This window comes from Hippoglossus hippoglossus, chromosome 1 (assembly GCF_009819705.1).
Source record: "Hippoglossus hippoglossus isolate fHipHip1 chromosome 1, fHipHip1.pri, whole genome shotgun sequence".
Classification (NCBI taxonomy): Eukaryota; Metazoa; Chordata; class Actinopteri; order Pleuronectiformes; family Pleuronectidae; genus Hippoglossus; species Hippoglossus hippoglossus.
Window position 1 is genome coordinate 16,644,409 of NC_047151.1, and position 17,088 is coordinate 16,661,496.

At 41.2% G+C, this 17,088-nt stretch overlaps 1 protein-coding gene across 2 annotated transcripts in view; it reads left to right on the plus strand.

Annotated features, from left to right (window-relative positions):
- Positions 1-16,567, plus strand: part of zcchc7 (zinc finger, CCHC domain containing 7) — a 47,400-nt gene extending 30,833 nt beyond the window's left edge. For both annotated transcript variants that reach the window (XM_034593907.1, XM_034593915.1), the window contains exons 7-10: positions 1,143-1,178; positions 13,749-13,844; positions 14,191-14,308; positions 14,596-16,567. In XM_034593907.1, the coding sequence (XP_034449798.1) occupies positions 1,143-1,178; positions 13,749-13,844; positions 14,191-14,308; positions 14,596-15,197 (852 nt within the window). In that variant the 3' untranslated portion in view covers positions 15,198-16,567. The remainder of the gene's footprint in view (positions 1-1,142; positions 1,179-13,748; positions 13,845-14,190; positions 14,309-14,595) is intronic.
- Positions 16,568-17,088: the final 521 nt, after the last annotated feature.

The following is a 17,088-nucleotide window of genomic DNA, read 5'->3' on the forward strand; positions in this document are numbered from 1 at the left end:
TTAGTGTGTGTGTTCGAGAGATAGAAAGAGAGTCAGGTCTCTGTCCCCTGGGTCTTTCTGTGTCTCTCATTAAAGACAGACGGTTGACGGAGCGCGAGTGTGTCGCTCGCCTCGCCTGTCGCCCTCGACAACAACACTCTACCCCGGCGGACTGGAGGGAGAGGGAAGACGGGAGGGAGCGGGTGTGGGTGGAGTGGAGGGGGGTTGTTGAAGAAAAGAAAGCTAGATGAGAGGTGGAGGAAGATACAGCTGTCGAAATTCATATTTGTCCATCTCTGTATTCAAATCTGAACAGTCCAAATTAAACCAGAAAACCTGCCTCCCATTCTGTACAGGCGGTTTAAAGGCCACGATTTGAACAAGCACTTTAGTCCAAAATAGTCAGTGAATTTGCACCGCATGCAAATTTCTATAGGAACTTGTTTAGGGTGTGCAAGAGAGAACTAAACGCACGGAGCAGGCTTAAATCTCCCTCTCCTCCTCTCTCTCCTTCTGTCTCTCTCACTCAGTAGGTGTGTAAGTAGATAAATCTCGTTGCCTGCGGCGACTGCGGCATTTTCAATTTCCCAGTGGGAAGTGGTGGCGGTTGGGAAAGGATGTCGGAACGCTTAAGGAACAGCATGGCGAAGCCCCGGAGATAATGCTTTAGCCACAGCGCGACAAAGCGACTGACTGCCTTACTTACTGACTGTTTGAGTGAGTGACTGCAGAAACACACACGAAGGGGAAACGGACTGAGGAACGACACTGATAAAGGTTTAGTGAGAGACGGGGGGGGGGGGGGAATTAAAGACTCAGGCAAACAAACAAATAAATCATCATGCTGCTTTTCAGGTTCCTCTTGTCCTCCCTCTCTTCTGTCCTCTTCTGTGTGTCTTAAGAAACTCACTTCTTATCAGCTCCTTCTGTGATCAATTTTATTTTACCACTGTTGAAACAAAAAGTTTACTCTTTAGTCTTTCTTTACTGTCCCATTCATTATATTGAGGCCCACAAGCACACAGCAGACTCTTTAGATATCTTTATTCCCCTCTCTTTAATATTCATAATTGTTTTTACATGCTCTGTAAAAGTGTGTATTTACACATGTGGGTCTGTTTTTTCTTTCATGTCCTTATCAAGTGTGTGTTTTCTTTTCTCAGGCCTGTCCAGAGATCTGGAGACAGTACCACATCACAGTGAGTAACCAACACTTTCACCTTAGCACTGCTTCTCTTCAGTGTTTCCATCAGCGCACATGTGCAGAGCTCAGCTGGATGTGGATGTTCTATATTAAAATGTTCTACATAATTAATAGGTGAATAAACTCTGTTTATTTTAGAAATGATGCCTAACTTTAAGTTAAACATATGCATTGGTCATATCGTGGTACATTTGTCAATATAGTCAATGCGTTAGTGTGAAGTTTCCCATGTGTCACAAAGTTTCCTCTCACGTGATGTGTTCACTTTCAAGCCTTTTGATCTTTGTATCTTACAATTTTGAACTTTTTCTTACAAATGGGAAGTTGGTGAATGCTCACAGGACAGTTAACAGTTCATAGATGAAAATTCAAATGTTCATAGAAAATTCAAATGTTTTTAAATTATACAATGATTGTCAGTGATGAGGTTTGTTTGATGTTGTGAACATAGTATGACTTACTGGATGTGTGTTTTCAAAAAAACCTTTATCCTACAAACTGATAATACAGAAATTTTAAGATTTAAATAATTTAGGTATTCACTTAAGTTGGTGGAAATGTTGAATCTGGAGAGAAGTTATTTTTAGTGTACTTTACAAGGGCCATGCACAACACAACCATTAAGCCAGAGTTGGGTATATAGCTAATTTGAATCTGGAGTCCCTGGGCAGGAAAACATAATATTATAAAATGTTTCCAGACAAATAACCAGTTCCGGAGACATTTCCTTAGCAACACGTGGCCAGTCTGTATAACTTTCACATGAAAAGTCCCACTACACACACACACGGCAAATGATGTTGGAAAAAAGTTTTAAATATGCAGAATCAGTTTAGAGTCAACCTGTGTCAAATTTGGCAAAATCCCACTTGACGTCTAGTTTTCGCACAGTCCCAATTAAAAAGCAGAGAAATGTAAAGGAGGACTGTGGGGCCAGTGGAGGAGGGGGACTAAGCCACCAGCTCAGTGAAAAAGGTCCATTTACAGCCGGTGACACTTCTTAAATCTTTTTTTTTTATTCAGAACGCGCCTCATCAGAAGTTTTTTTTTCAAATCTCATCTTAACCAATAGTATCTCCTGCCGGTTTAATTTATTAACTGAGCTGCTTTGGAAAATGACCCACCAAGGGAGAGAATTATACACGAGTACTGGTTGTGGCGGTTGTGCATTAGTGGGGATAGGCTGCGCTTATCAAAGTAAACACTCCCCACTGATGACCTCAGCGTTCGGAGTGATAACCCTCACCTCACTCTTTCTTTACGCTTCCTCCAGCATCTTCTGCTGTCAGTGGTTTGAGCAGTGTGACAAGGCCTTCACAGATCATTCAGAGTATTAGCGTATAGATGTTCCAAGCAGCCAAAGGACCGAGAGTTTGGGGTTATCGTGAAGGCGAAGGTGTCACCAGATCGCTGAAAATCAATAAGGCAGTTATTGGCTTTGCCCTGTGGCAGCTGATTGAACCATGGCGGAAAAAAACACATCCGGAGATTAAGGAGGTGCCAGGAGTGACGGGAACCTTTTACTCTTTTTAGCTTAATTTTCAACCTAAGTGCACATGTGACATCCATGGTGCTCTCTCTCACTGTGTGTGCGTGCGTGTGTGTGTGTGTGTGTGTGTGTGTATAAACTGTGTCAAAGAGTAGAAAACTGTGTGACAGTCACATGGACCATATGTCAGCGGGGAGGCATTTGCTTATTTCTGCGTGTGTGTGTGTTAATCCAAAATCTGAAAAGATAACTAGTTTTCTTGGCTGTGTGTGTGTGTGCGCGTGTGCGTGTGCGTGCGCATCTGAGCGAGGGGGTGATATAGACCTCAGCCTAAGAGAAAAGAGCAGCTTGTTTGTCAATTAAAAGACGTGATAAAGCATGAAATGGGCTGCCAACGCCACGCGGGACGAGGGAGTGAGAGAGACGGAAGAAGAGTGTGTGTGTTTGCATATATCTTGGCGTGCACTTTGTGAGTGTGTGTGTGTGTTGGGGGAGGTCTGTCACTCTCCTCTATGGAGATTAATTAGCAGGGGCTGTCTAATGAAAAGGCAGCATCGTTAGCGCCAGGGTAGCACGGTGGGAGAGACAGAGGGAGGAGGAGGAGGAGGGAGCGGTACAGAGAAGTTCCTGGGGAGACGCTGGCAGAGAGGATGGGAGCCGACTTTAATTGTTGCTCATATGTAGGACAGGGACGCGATATGTTTCACTGTAGGGTTTCACTTCAAACCACAGACGAGAGGAGACCCTGACGAAAGAACAACTGACAAATTTTCTTGGGCCACACGTGGGATGATGAAACCTAAATTTTTGCGTGTTTCTGTTTGTGTGTTTTTCTGTGTGTTTGTGTGTGACGGTGTGCTTTAACGGGTGGAGGATTGTGACCCAGGTCTAATTGAAGTATTTAAGCCATTTAAGCACAGGGAACAGAAGGTCGTTACATATCCAAACTGGCATGGGGGTTAGGGACACACACACACACACACAGACACACCTGCATACACTGTGCTCCTTCTGTTTAAAAGTCTCATTTTATTCATGATGCTGTTTATGACCCTGAACTCCCCAATGTGAGGTGTGTGTGTGTGTGTGTGTGTGTGTGAGAGAGAGAGAGAGAGAGAGAGAGACTGTGTGTGTGTGTGTGTGTGTGTGTGTGTGTGTGTGTGTGTGTGTGTGTGTGTGTGTGTGTGTGTGTGTGTGTGTGTGTGTGTCCGCATCCGCCTTCCCGCTTTGGGAGATGCGACTCTGTCACCTTCCGCTGGGCTCAGCCAGGTGTGAAAAGGCATTCTGTCAGACCTCCCTGCTACTGGGTCCATTTATCCCATGTTTGTGTGTGTGCGTGCGCGCGTCCACGCACCGGGGTCCGTTTATCTTCCGTGAGTGTATGTGTTGTCTGCCTGCACCTGGCCCTCGACTAACAAACTCCTCCAAACCACACTGTATAGACCACAAAGCTCTGGGGTATTTACTGAGAAAGTAAGATACTGACACACGTGGACACACACAAATACACACAAACACACAGTTCTACAAATATATATAGAGCAGTAAATGTAGTAAAAGGCGATCCACAACATTTTCATCTAGTCTTTGTCGCGGGGGTTTGAAAAATGTTTTACACAACAGTAATATTTACACAAAAAGGGCTTCACGCACACGCACACTCACACAGAAACACATTTCAGTCTTTTGCTTACAAATTCTCAGCATGGAGGTGCTCCTTTCCCTGCGGACCCCATCTCCTTACCTCCTCCCATCCCACCTTTTTCTTGCCTCCTCTAAATCCTGCACATACAAAATATCATTGAAAAAATCCTGAAAATACCCACCAGTATCACCAGTATCACCAGTGTGATGTTTGATGCCTTCTCACTGTGGTTTTTTCACATTTCTTCCAGCGAACATCATCTCTGTCTGTGTTTAGGCTTTTACCCTAATTTCCCAGAAGGCTTTTCTAACCAGCCTAAAAGTGTGAACCTCTTACTTTTAGCAAAGATGAATGTGTGGTTGTGTTAGTTTTGTTATCAATGCATGCTCATGATCACACCGACACACCTTTTCACATTTCACTGCATTGTTACATTTCCTTTCTGCTGATGGTTGTGTGTTTGTGTGAAACTGAGTGCCAGACAGAGTGTGTGTGTTTGCTCTCAAATGGTGACACCAAAAGTTTGTTGTAAGCTGTTAATTATTTGCATCAGAGCGATTTCATGTTGCCAGTGTTTAAACCAATCAAACACAAAATGCAACACAAACACAAAGAAATAACACAAATGTAGCGTGCACCTGAAACTAATAATTATTTTCATTGGTAATATATCTGTCAGTATTTTAATTTCACCATAGCCGACTGTCCAACTCTAGTCAATACAATATCTAGAAAGATTCACTTGGAGTTGAGGAGGAAAGGATCATGTTTTGAGGGTCACTATGACGACACACAACACATGTTTGGTTTTACCTCACATGCCAATCATGACAAAATTCCACAAAAATGTCTAAAGTGATGACATTTTATGTTCCAAAGGTCAAAAAACACATTTCTTGACATTATTCAACCAAGCCATAGATAATGCAACTTGACTGGTTGGTGGAGGCGTACAACCACAAAGGTAATGTACGTTGTTTCTTTATTTGAGGGATTAATAAGTCAAAGTCTGAATGAGCCAAATATCCTTCACAATCCTACATAAGATCAGAAAGGCAAATTTTGTCATGTTGATATGATTGAATACATCCGGCTTATAACAATAAACAAGAGAAAATCCTCACATTTGAGAAAGAAGTGAATTATCAGCATTCATGCTTGAGAAATTCCTCAAAATGATAAAAGAAATTATCCAAACTGCTGATTCTATATACAAATAGTTTTTTCATTACCCCAGGTATTGAGTTTGAACAGAACAACGTTGGCGTTTTGGGGAGACATTTTGAAAGGAAAGATGATGAAAGCTAAAAGAGCCATATTACAATCATTAACAGAAAGAAAACGAGGTTTGAGGACATGGAGGGAAGTCATGAAAGAGCGATTGGAAGGATGGATAGAAACTGAGCAGCAAAGGCCGAAGAGCAGGTTTAGTGACCTTCTGTCTGCACGGGCTGCATTAATGCATGTAAAGATCATGCAGAAATGCGTGCATGCCTGCAACACACATGTCACAAGTGACTTTTTCCTTCTGTTGGTGTTGTCAGGACCCTGCTGTGCAGGGTTAAGACCAGAGCGCCGCCCTCTGGCTGCTGCAGGAAGTGAAGACGTACTCCCATGCACAAACTCAGATATTCCAAATGAGAATCTTATAATTCTTGTAACTCTGATGTTGTTCTATGACGTTACATTAGATTTAATATGACTCACCTATACAACAGAAATGCACTCTGTTTGTAGAAGAGACAGAGAGGGGAAGCTACAGAAAGCTGGAGAGGCTGCAGGTAAGCGATTCAGAAGGATGAGTGGAGCGGGGAGAAGAGAGAAAGAGAAAGGAGCAGGGGGGAGTTTATCAAACGGGGGAGAGCGAGCAGTGAGTGAATCTGAGCGCAGAGCAGCTGATTGGTACAGGTACTATGGTGGTGTGTGAGCATTGATTGGCCTCTCTTTAGATAGTAGCGGTGACACCTGTACGTGTGTGTTTATTGATCGGTAGCTCTGCCCATGGCTGTGTGTGTATGGTGTGTGTGTATCGAGCGGATTTTCTCCTCAAGGCGGTATCTGTGTGTCAGTGTGCGTGTGTGTGTGCTCATCGATCTTTTCCCCAGGGACAGGTGTGTGTGTGTCGGTGTGGGTGTCTCTGGGTACCAGAAGAAAACAGTTTTGACCTTTTTGTTCAACACAGAAATTAAGTCATTTTAACTCCTCTGCTTAAACTCCATTTGGTATCCCTCTTTTCTCACCTGACTGCTTGGCTTTCACCTTTCCATTTACTATGTTTTACCATTTTATACCTTTTTGTCTCTCCGTCTTTCTCCTGGCGGTTCTTTGCTGTATGCTCGATTCACACATGCCTTTGTTAACTCAAGGTTAGGACGGCTCGTCCTTTAAAATCCTCTTTTCATTTACATTTCTTTAGAAAAAAGTATTTAGACAAAGTAGCCCTCTCGAGTTTGTCCAAGTCAAATTAAAGTATATTATACGTAATGTTAAATATAATGCATTTTGCGTTTCTTTTTCTTCTTCTTAGGTTGGTTTAACTCTTTCAAGTAGTCATTAAGTATCAGAGGTTTAATGAAGCACTAAATTCTTTACCTAACACTTTTACAAACCTGTTTGATTTTTCATTAGTTTTTGTACTTAGATTTTATTTTAAAGGACCAGATGTTCATTGCGCTCTCAGCTGCAGGACATCTCACTGCTGTGTTGTAGAGGTTGAAGTTTGATTCTTTGATTTGTATCCTGAAATACATTATAGATGTTTAGAGTGAACAAAGTATTAGCATCAGTAATATTGTAATATCTATGTGATTTTTACAGACATGTGGCCCAATGGTGTAAATACTTTGAAATGTTTGCTTTTACTTTATATCCTATCAAGGAACAACAAAACTAATCCCTATAACAGTGTTTGGAGTCTGTAGTGCACTGTTAAAAAATGTATGAATTAAAAATATATTTTTCTTAAAAAAAATTTAGGATATTGGGATTTTGTTTAATGTGTAAAAATATTTAGGGTTAGGAATTGATAGAATATATTTATATTGATAGAATACAGTGTAAATGTTCAATGATCTCTGCATCTATCAGACATGTCAGTCATGTGCTCAGTTTAATGGTGAAGCGTGTGGTTCTCTGTGGTACATTGTGTTCCATGTTCATTCTTTGTCCTGCTGAATTCATATTGTTCTTGCAGAACTCCAGAACAAGACTAGCCACAAAATTAAGTAGCCTAATAACATTTTTGTTGTCGTATAAATTAGATTAGAACTGATTTTCTTTAATACAGAAAAATAATCAGTGCATTAAGTTGAGGCTGAACTTTGTCATCAGAAGGAATTGGTTTTTACTGTTAATGCCTATGACAGAGTAGATCTTTACTCTTATATCAACCACACTCACTTCTTTAGTTGACATTGGCTAAAATTGTAGCGGGACCTTTTTCAGCTTTTTGTGTGGAGTGGTAGCGCCCTTCAGTGGTCAAATAGAAAACTGCGCTCTAATCCAGCTACCATTGAAAGGAAGTTCCATCATTTTGACATGTACACAAACATGGTACTGTATATCAATGGGGTGTTATTATTGAAAATAATACCTGATGACAGTTTACAGATTAAAGTGGCTATAGTTTAGTGTTTAAATGGCTAATTGTACAATTCCAATACTAATTAGGTAATAATATATTTACAATATAAATGAATAGGACACAGACTAGCAATGTTAAGAGAGGAAACTAAACCAACAACAACCAAAAACAAAGTTTCAATTGAAAAATAAACCTTTATCAATTATAGCAGCAACAAGCGACTAATAAATCTCCATAATTAGAAAATCTCCACACAACGAACAGCTCATTCACATCTCCACCCACCAATCCCACTGTAATTAGGCTGGGTCTCAGGAGGATATGATGTTGAACCGTACCGTCTGTAACTCTTCTGTTCTTTCTGCTGAACTTGAAATGACAGGTTTAAGTTTTGACCTTTATTCCTCTTCTTGCTCTGTCCTTCCCTCTGCCTGGCCGACCTCCTTTTGTCATTCCTCGTACAAGAATGTGCTCAATTCAAACGGCGCTCTGTAAAAGTCCTTTAAATTCACATCTATTCAGCAAGCTGTTTTTGCTGTCTCATCATTGTCCGGTACAGATTCCTCCAGTCTTCTCACCTCTGCCGTCTCAAAAGGCTCCCACCTCTTTATTACCTCCGACTGAGACAGTGCAGGCGCAGGAGGCAGGGGAAGGTACATTTGTAAAAGAAAATGGTTTCTGTGCATCTTCATTTTGGTTTTATTAGCAGCTAAAGGTCATCGGGGCAGAGAAAGTCAAGTTCACTTTGGTAGTTCAGCTCATGAAGGAGAAAGCAGCTCAGAACATGGCAGGTAATGATAGTTAACTGGTATGTATTCATTTTATTGTTTGCACAGACAACTGTTTTGTATTCAGCTCAAAAACACTTAGTTTAGTTAATTGTTGGCAAAAATAGACACAAAGTACAGATTCAGAACAAAACAATGAATAGAGAACAGAATGAAAAGAAATGGCAAATAAGATCTGAAATTATTTGTTGTATCTTCTGGTATCAGCCTCTTAAATGTAATTTCTTTCAACTTTTCTCTGTTTCTCAATTGAATATTTATAGTTTTAACTGTAGTGTGGACATAACAAGCAATTTGAGGATGTTTATGTTTTTGGGAACTGAAATTGACATTTTTCACAATTTAATAGATCAAACTATTAAATAATCAAGGAAATAATATGCAGATTAATCGCAAACAAAAGTCTAAGTTAGTCGCAGCCCTATAACAAATTATTGTGCAGAGTATTGTAATTAAGACTATTTAGGAAAAGAAAACAAACGGATAAAATAAATAGATTTAAAAAAAAATATGACTGATCCCCGTCAGACCATGTGTATAGTTCACTGTCATTACTGAGGAGCACAGGGACACTGCACTGATTTTTCTTAGGTACAGGTGTCTTCACATACTCTGCTGGATGTACATGCAGAACCATAGGAATGTACACACAAATACACACCCTCATAGTCACACACACACAAATACACACCCTCATAGTCACACACACACAAATACACACCCTCATAGTCACACACACACACACACACACAGGTGGAGTGTTATCAGAGGTCTTGCAGCCTTTGCAGGTCTTTGTGCATTTCCGCTTAGCTGGATTGTGTGTGTGTGTGTGTGTGTGTGTGTGTGTGTGTGTGTGTGTGTGTGTGTGTGTGTGTGTGTGTGTGTGTGTGTGTGTGTGTGTGTGTGTGTGTGTGTGTGTGTGTGTGTGTGTGTGTGTGTGTGTGTGTGTGTGTGTGTGTGTGATTTGTTGGCTGAAATGTGAAATCAGGGTTTAACATCCTGACCAGGGCATAAGCAACTCAGTCCATCTGTATATAGCACATCTGAATCCCTGTCTCTGATGTCCACATGTGTTGGCTCTGTCTAATTGCTGGGAATATCTTTTAAAACACGGCCTCACTAGAAATAATTCTCTGAACGCAGCAGTGGGTCCTAAGAACAGAAAGTGAATAACTCTGACCTAGATTTAAATAGATTAACTTGTATCCTCTATTCCGTCCTCCACGGTGTGACCAGATTACCTCCAGTCACTGCCCCTGTTAGAGGAGGAGGGGGGGGGGGGGGGTTCTTCAAGAGGTGGCAACCCGCTGCCTTTCACCCCTGCATCACATTATCATTACACTCCAGGAGAATTTCCTCTCTCCAAAGAGAAAATCAGGACTCCTACTGATTGTCTCCAGACCGATTGACTGGAGGAGATAGGACGAGCCTTTGGGAATTGGACTGTGTGCGAGTATGAGTCCTCGCAGAGCGCGGGGTTAGGGCTTTGGTCTGAGTCTTTGTGAACTGGCAGACACAAAGGGGGCAGGAATCACATCTGGTTATTTAGGGGCTCTCCCCTCCTCCTCCTCCTCCTCCTCCTCCTCCTCCTGAACCGCACACACGCACACCTCCACTTTTAACTGTCTTCGAAGAAGGATTTATTTTTTCCTTTGCTGTTCGTGAGAGTAAACATGATAATTAATTTCTTTACAATTCTGGAAACAACACAGTTCATATTCCCACATGAAAATAAGAGTATTAACGCTTTGATCCGCTGCTTCTGCTCTGCTGTCTGTTTGCATGTTCACCTTAGAGCCATTTCCTCTCTCTAACTCACAACTGTCTAATTAACCCTCCATGTTAACCTAATATGTGCATACTGGCATGTTGCACACACAGGAGTCTGTTTGTTTTGGTATGAGCCCAGTCATCTTGTGTTGTGTTGCGAGGCTGTTTCCTATGATAAAGCATGCAGAGTTGGTCCCCAGTGGGTCGCGTAACATATGCAAACCTCTCCCCATCGCTGCAATAACATATGCAAAACAGCGCCACTGGCCTCGGCCCCCACAGTACCACCACCCGTACTGTTCAGATCCCACCCCCTCTCTTCTATCACACACAAGCCTGTTTGCTTCTCGGATTGCGTTTGATAACTGTGTGTGTGTGTGTGTGTGTGTGTGTGTGTGTGTGTGTGTTCCTTCAGATTGTGGTCTGTAACAGTCTGAGCTTTGTGTTGGCCAAAGGATTATCACGGCTTTGCCACCAGCAGCTAAGGCAAGGAGCAGAGGAGAGCTTAGAGAGACGCAGTGTATGTGTAGGGACAACTGTGGGAAAACACTGTGTGTGTGTGTGTAAGACAGAGTGCGCCCATGTGTTTGTGTGTATGCATGAGAGGCCATGGATGGCTGGTTGTCTGTGTCCACACAGTGAAGCCCTCAGGACCTTCTCAAACACACCCAAACTAAATCGTGGGTCCTCCTCGTAGCCCGAGTCCTCTTTCTGTCTGAATGGAAAAGTGTTTGTGAACAGCTTCAGAAGCTCCTCGTGTCCTATCTGCAGGTAGTGAGTCAGAGTTGGATTTCTACTGCTGTCTCCACACTCAGAGGACTGTTATACACACACAGATGTTTTAAATGTAACTGCCCATGCTGCAAAGTGTCAAACAAGTTCATGAATGAACAGATTTGGTGCCTTAAGAGAAAATTGGAAAAAGTGTAAAGATACTATTTTACCCTCCACCACGTTTATCAAGTTTGTTTTATCGGGATTATGCATAAACTACTGAACTGATTTCTATCAAATTTTATAAAGGGGTGGATAAACAGGCAGATTCAGAAAATATTTGTTTTCACTTACTTAGACATAGTGTGATATAGGGCATTATCCTTGGTGGAGGTATGCCCTCCCTGAGTGCCCATCTAGGTATTAGATAAGATTGATTTCTGCAAACATTCACAAAACAAGACACAAATACAAAAAAACAAATAAAATCAAGTTACCTAAGAAGTATCTAACAGAGACAGTGTTATAAATAAAACAGGAAAAAATCAATAAAAGTTAATAAAACATTTCCCATAGTGGTTCTGCTTTGCCACAAAATACATTTGGTTATAAGAAATGGAAAATACAAAATATTATATCATAATGTCAACAGTCTTTGAGTTAACCTCAGCGTCATAATTATTACTCACACATGAGATAATAAAGACAGAAGAAGCTAATACAACAAGTGAAGCATTACTGCTGATGTAAACTGCTGAGTGCTCTCTGGTGACAGTGTAGGTCAGTGGTTTCCATCTTAAGTCAAAAGATGATGACCAACTCAGGTATCTAAACAAAAAAACCACAAAAACTATTTTCTGTTACTTTAATTCGCCTGTTTTCTATCAAATCACTATTTAATTTTACAGCTTAAACCTTATGAAAATGAAGAATAAAGTAAATATACAGTAAAATAATGGAGGGCTTTACAATGGCAGAGCCTGTTTTCCTTCAAGTTTAATCTGAAACTAATTTTGATAAATGTTTCTGGAGATGTGACCTTTTTAGAACAGTAGCCATTTTTATTCCAGTAGATATTCAAACACTGGCGTTTTGTCAGAGTTAATTGCAATTAGATGCTAAATCGACGTTAAACCTGAGAAATCCACATCCCAAATTTTGGCATACGTCTTTGTCTTGTTAACTTCTACTGCTCTTCTCCAAACCCCTGAGAAAAGAAACAAACTGATTTGATCCCTCAGGCCCTCGCCCTGTTAGCTATTTAGATGCCTCTGATAGGAAGCGCTGGATGAAAACAGAGAGCAGGAATGAAAACAGAGAGCAGGAATGAGAGAGGGATGAAGGTTTTTTTTTCCCAGTTAATTAATATTGTATGAGGCAGACAACACACAGACCCACGCATACAGACAGACGCGCATTCACTCCAGGTTTTCAGACAACCATCACAGGTTGATGGGAGAATAGGAGGGGATTTCATTTCTCCTTTCTCTCCCTCTCTTGTGCTTTCATTCATTCTGTCTATGTGCTGGATCAGAGTACTTGGAGATAACACAAGCCCAAGGTCAGGGAGGAAGAGACACAGGCAGACCTACTTCCAATTTACATGAGAGATGAATGGGAAGAGGGGCAGGAAGGGTGGAAGTCGGGGGGCTTGAGACAGGGACTGTGATCTCCTTAGGGCGCACATGTATGTGTGTGTGTGTGTTTTGTATTTGTTTGTATTTTAGTGTGTGTGTGTGTGTGTGTGTGTGCGTGTGCGTGTGTGCGCGCACTCGCAAGAGGTCTGTGATCTCCTGGCCTTTGTGATGGAGATGGGCCCGGCCGGTCTGACCCGATAATGACGCGACGCTCTAATAGCATTCATCCTTTCTGCTGCAAAACTGCTCAAGCGGAAAAGAGAGAGAGAGTGAGAGAGAGAGATAGAGGAGGGAGGGGGGACAAGTGTGAGGGATGGAGGAGAGAAGGAAGAAGGGAGAGCAGAAGAAAAGAGGAGGAGGAGGAGGAGGTTAGCTAAGCTATGTTTAAGAAATGACATGGGACACAAATCATTTGTAATCTCGGAATCGGGGCAGAGGGAGGGGACGCCAGATGAGTGTTTGCAGGTGTGTGTGTGTGTGTGTGTGTGCGTGTGTGTGAGAGAGAGAGAGAGAGAGAGAGAATAGTATGATGCGTGTGTGTGTGCGTGCAGCATTAGCAATAAATGCTCTCTCTCTCTTTATCGGTGTATATTTGCTGTGGGCACTGGAGCATGGAAGGCTTTCAGAACACTGGCCTATAGGGGACGGGACCCCATGTCCAACACACACACACAGACGGTTACTTATCATACAGGGTCATTACAGGCCTCTAACTATAGCCCCGGTAATCTGGTTTATATCAGCTCCCATATTCACAGACAATACACAGCAGCCCATATCAATAGAGTGCATGGGAATGACGGCAGGAAAGAGGGAGAATAGGAGACAAATGGTCTATTAAACCACTGTTATATTGAATCCATGACGTTTAAAGAGGAAACATTTTTTGAATTTATTCAAATGACAATCTTTTTAAACAGAATTTTTCTTTATTCCTAGAACGAGACGGGTCCTCCTGTGAAGCAGATGGAAGAGGACAACGGTCGATCTCCTGCCTTCTGCTTCAACTGCTCCAGGAAAGGACACTTTGGACACGTGAGTTGCTCACTTAGGTTTTTATTGAACTTCCTGCCATGGTAAATGTGTATTTTCCATTCTGTGAGTAGAATTAATCAAAGTTCTTTACTCCTGTCGGAATGAAAATATTTCTTGTAGATGCTGATGGAGCACAGGACAAATCACTGCTGAAGAAATTCAGTTCTAACCATAATTTATATTTAATTGCTCTTAATTTCTACATGAGATAAAAATAATTTATCTTTTGTCCTCATCCTCTTGTTACTAATGTTACTGTCCACAATTTGATCACATCACTGAAATGTCTTTGTCGTCTTTATATGTGATATCTGTGTGTTTGTGCATTCATGTGTGTTCACCTCAGACGTGTACACGGCAGAGGATGTTCAACGGGGTGTATGCCACCGTCCCTTTCATCAACCACTACGACTCTGTGGAGGACATTAACCGCAGACAGCACAGGCTCAAGCTGAGGGTTAAAGGTAAATCACTTTTCACTCACACTACAGTTCTAACTTCTCTCGAAGCTGTGGCTCAAGGTAAAATGAATCCTAAACTCAGCTGACATCTCTGACCTGCTACAGTTTAAACATGGATCTGTTTGAAGTGACCGCCTCAATATCAACAGTGATCACCACATACTGACCATTACTTCTCTACAATGAGTAAAATCATTCATTCATGTCCATGATGATGTGGCTACGTCCCTGCATGTAGAGAAAAAATATAAAATAAGTCATTAAATCCTCTGTGCTTTTGTTTCCCCCAGAATTAAAGAAAAACGGTTGTTTATTCAACACCTGTCAGACACCAGGACCACCAAAGAAGAAACCAAAATTCAGCCACCAGAACAACCACCAGCAAACCCCTCACAGCCACAAACCCAGTGGCAGCCACATCTTTTTTAGTGACAATGACTTGAGGGACACAGCACCGAAAACAAATAAGTTCAACAAGATCAAACCACAGCAAAGCACTGGCAATGTGAAACCGTGGAAACCCAAGAGACCCGTGCCCACGTCAAGAGACCCGCTCCCGTCATCGAAACTCATTTTTGATGAAGCAGATGACTTTCCCAGAGGAGGAGGCCAAGGAGGGAACACGGAGAAGAAGAGCAGGAGGAAAAAGATGAAGAAAACAAACGATGTCCCGAACAAGGGACACAGAGACAGCAGACCTGACCGTCTCTGTTGGACTGTAACTGGTGCGATGAAGGGGTCCGGCTCAAAGAAAGAGGTCAGAGAGAGCAGCAGGAAGAGGAGAAATCGAGCCCGAAGCTTCGCCCACAAACAAAAAGGCGATGATTCATCGATGTATCCAACAGATGAGAACCTGTTTATCATCAAACAGAAACGGAAACGCAAAAGATAGCATCAGTATGAGGGGGGTGTGGGTATTTAGAGGCTGTCAGGGCTGTGATCCATATGATCAGTGGTGATAATGTATGATCACATGACTCAGATCTCACTGCTACAGTCACTAGTTCTGCTTATGGTGCACAATCGGACACGTCACAACAGGAAAAGCACAGATGTAAATGATCAAATTATTCTTGACTGGATATTGGCTTCACTGACTTACTGGGACATTTGATTAGATTGGAGACATTGTTAAAAGATATTTTCACAATTACAATCTGTCTTACAAAGATATGAACACTGGCCATTCAAATATCCTAAATTCTTACGGTATATTCTACGTAAGAGATAAATTCATGGCCTCATTCTGTGGAGAAACTTTATCTAAGTAATATGAAGCATCAACTCAAACTGAAGTCTCATGTTAGTTGTGGACTTCAATACATTTCTGCACAAAATGAGGACTGTAGATTTTGTTCCCCATCACAAGACATTGTTTAATTTGTAGTATGAACATGACAAAATAAACAGAAAGCAAACATTGTTTCTGCACTATGATTACATAGTCACCAGATTCAAGTCTGACTTGAAAAATAGTGAAAATATCTTAACTTTAACTCTTTACTTATCTTTGTTACTCATATCTGTGCTTTTCCTGCTATGACCAGGTTCCTGTGTTTGACCCTGAACTCCGAGCTGCCTTTTCATTGTTTCCCCCTGTGGTCAATGTGAGAATTACAGCGCCTATTTAAACTGAGGCATGGCTTCATGACCTTTTTAAGAAGTGTTTCAGTCACTGTTTGACATTTTGGTACGAGCACCAGGAGTTCATGCAGTTAGTTCACCAGTAATTCTGTTCAATAACAACATTACATTGCTAATAGACATAAAGAGAGAATTAGTCATTTAGTTGCAGCACCCTACTTCAATGGATAATCTAATAGATGATGGTTGTAGCCATTATCATATTCTTTCAATTTGTTCACAGGAATTTTCTGCTCATTGTGAATTTGAATAAAAACAGACGGCTCATTGAAGTATTGTGTTGTGCCTCTGCTCTGATCATCATTTTACAGTTGTTGCAGCCAAAGGATGGTGATTTTCTTTTAAAACTACTCTTGGATTACAATCCTTTCTTCATGTAGGAATAAATCTGCTGATTTGTGTCTCTCCACCAGTTCTTGTGGGATCTGGATTTCATGCATCACTGACATGCAGCCCTGACGGTGTTAACTTTGAAACGCCCACTATGTAAATTCAGTTATTTATCTTATTTGTTGTGGTTATAACACGATAACGCACAATGAGAGAGTGGAAGATGAGATAACATGAACACTGGTTAACCAACATCTCTGTGGAAAAATAAAACTTGAATCTGCTTCATCTGACTACTTCTGTGATTCAGGAAGAGAAATCAGAGTCGGAGGTTTTTCATTTCAGACTTTTATTTACTGTACAACTTTTAATCTTTCAATGAGAATTCACGTTTCATTCTCCGTTGTATAATTTCTGTAAATTATACATTAAAATCATTTGATTCCAGTCACTTAATTTCTTTCTTTTCTGATAGATAATTGTATTATCATAAGCTAATGGAATTTCTGTCATCTCTGGAGTGTGTCATTAGTTTGTATTCCTAACTAGAACTGATGATGAAGAAGAGATGATCCTACAACTGAGTCATCCTGTTGATTATAAATAACCTCATTATCAATATAAAAATATCCATGCCATCAGAATTAAAAATGTTATTAGAATCTTTCAAATTAATGTCATGAAACTCCCCAAATTCAGTTATTTATTCACTTTTCAGGAGCACTGATGCCAGAAATTAGAGTCTCACTGCTGCTTTTGTTTTTGTCTTTGGTTCATAGTGTTTCCTTCATCTTTGTTTTTCTGTAGAC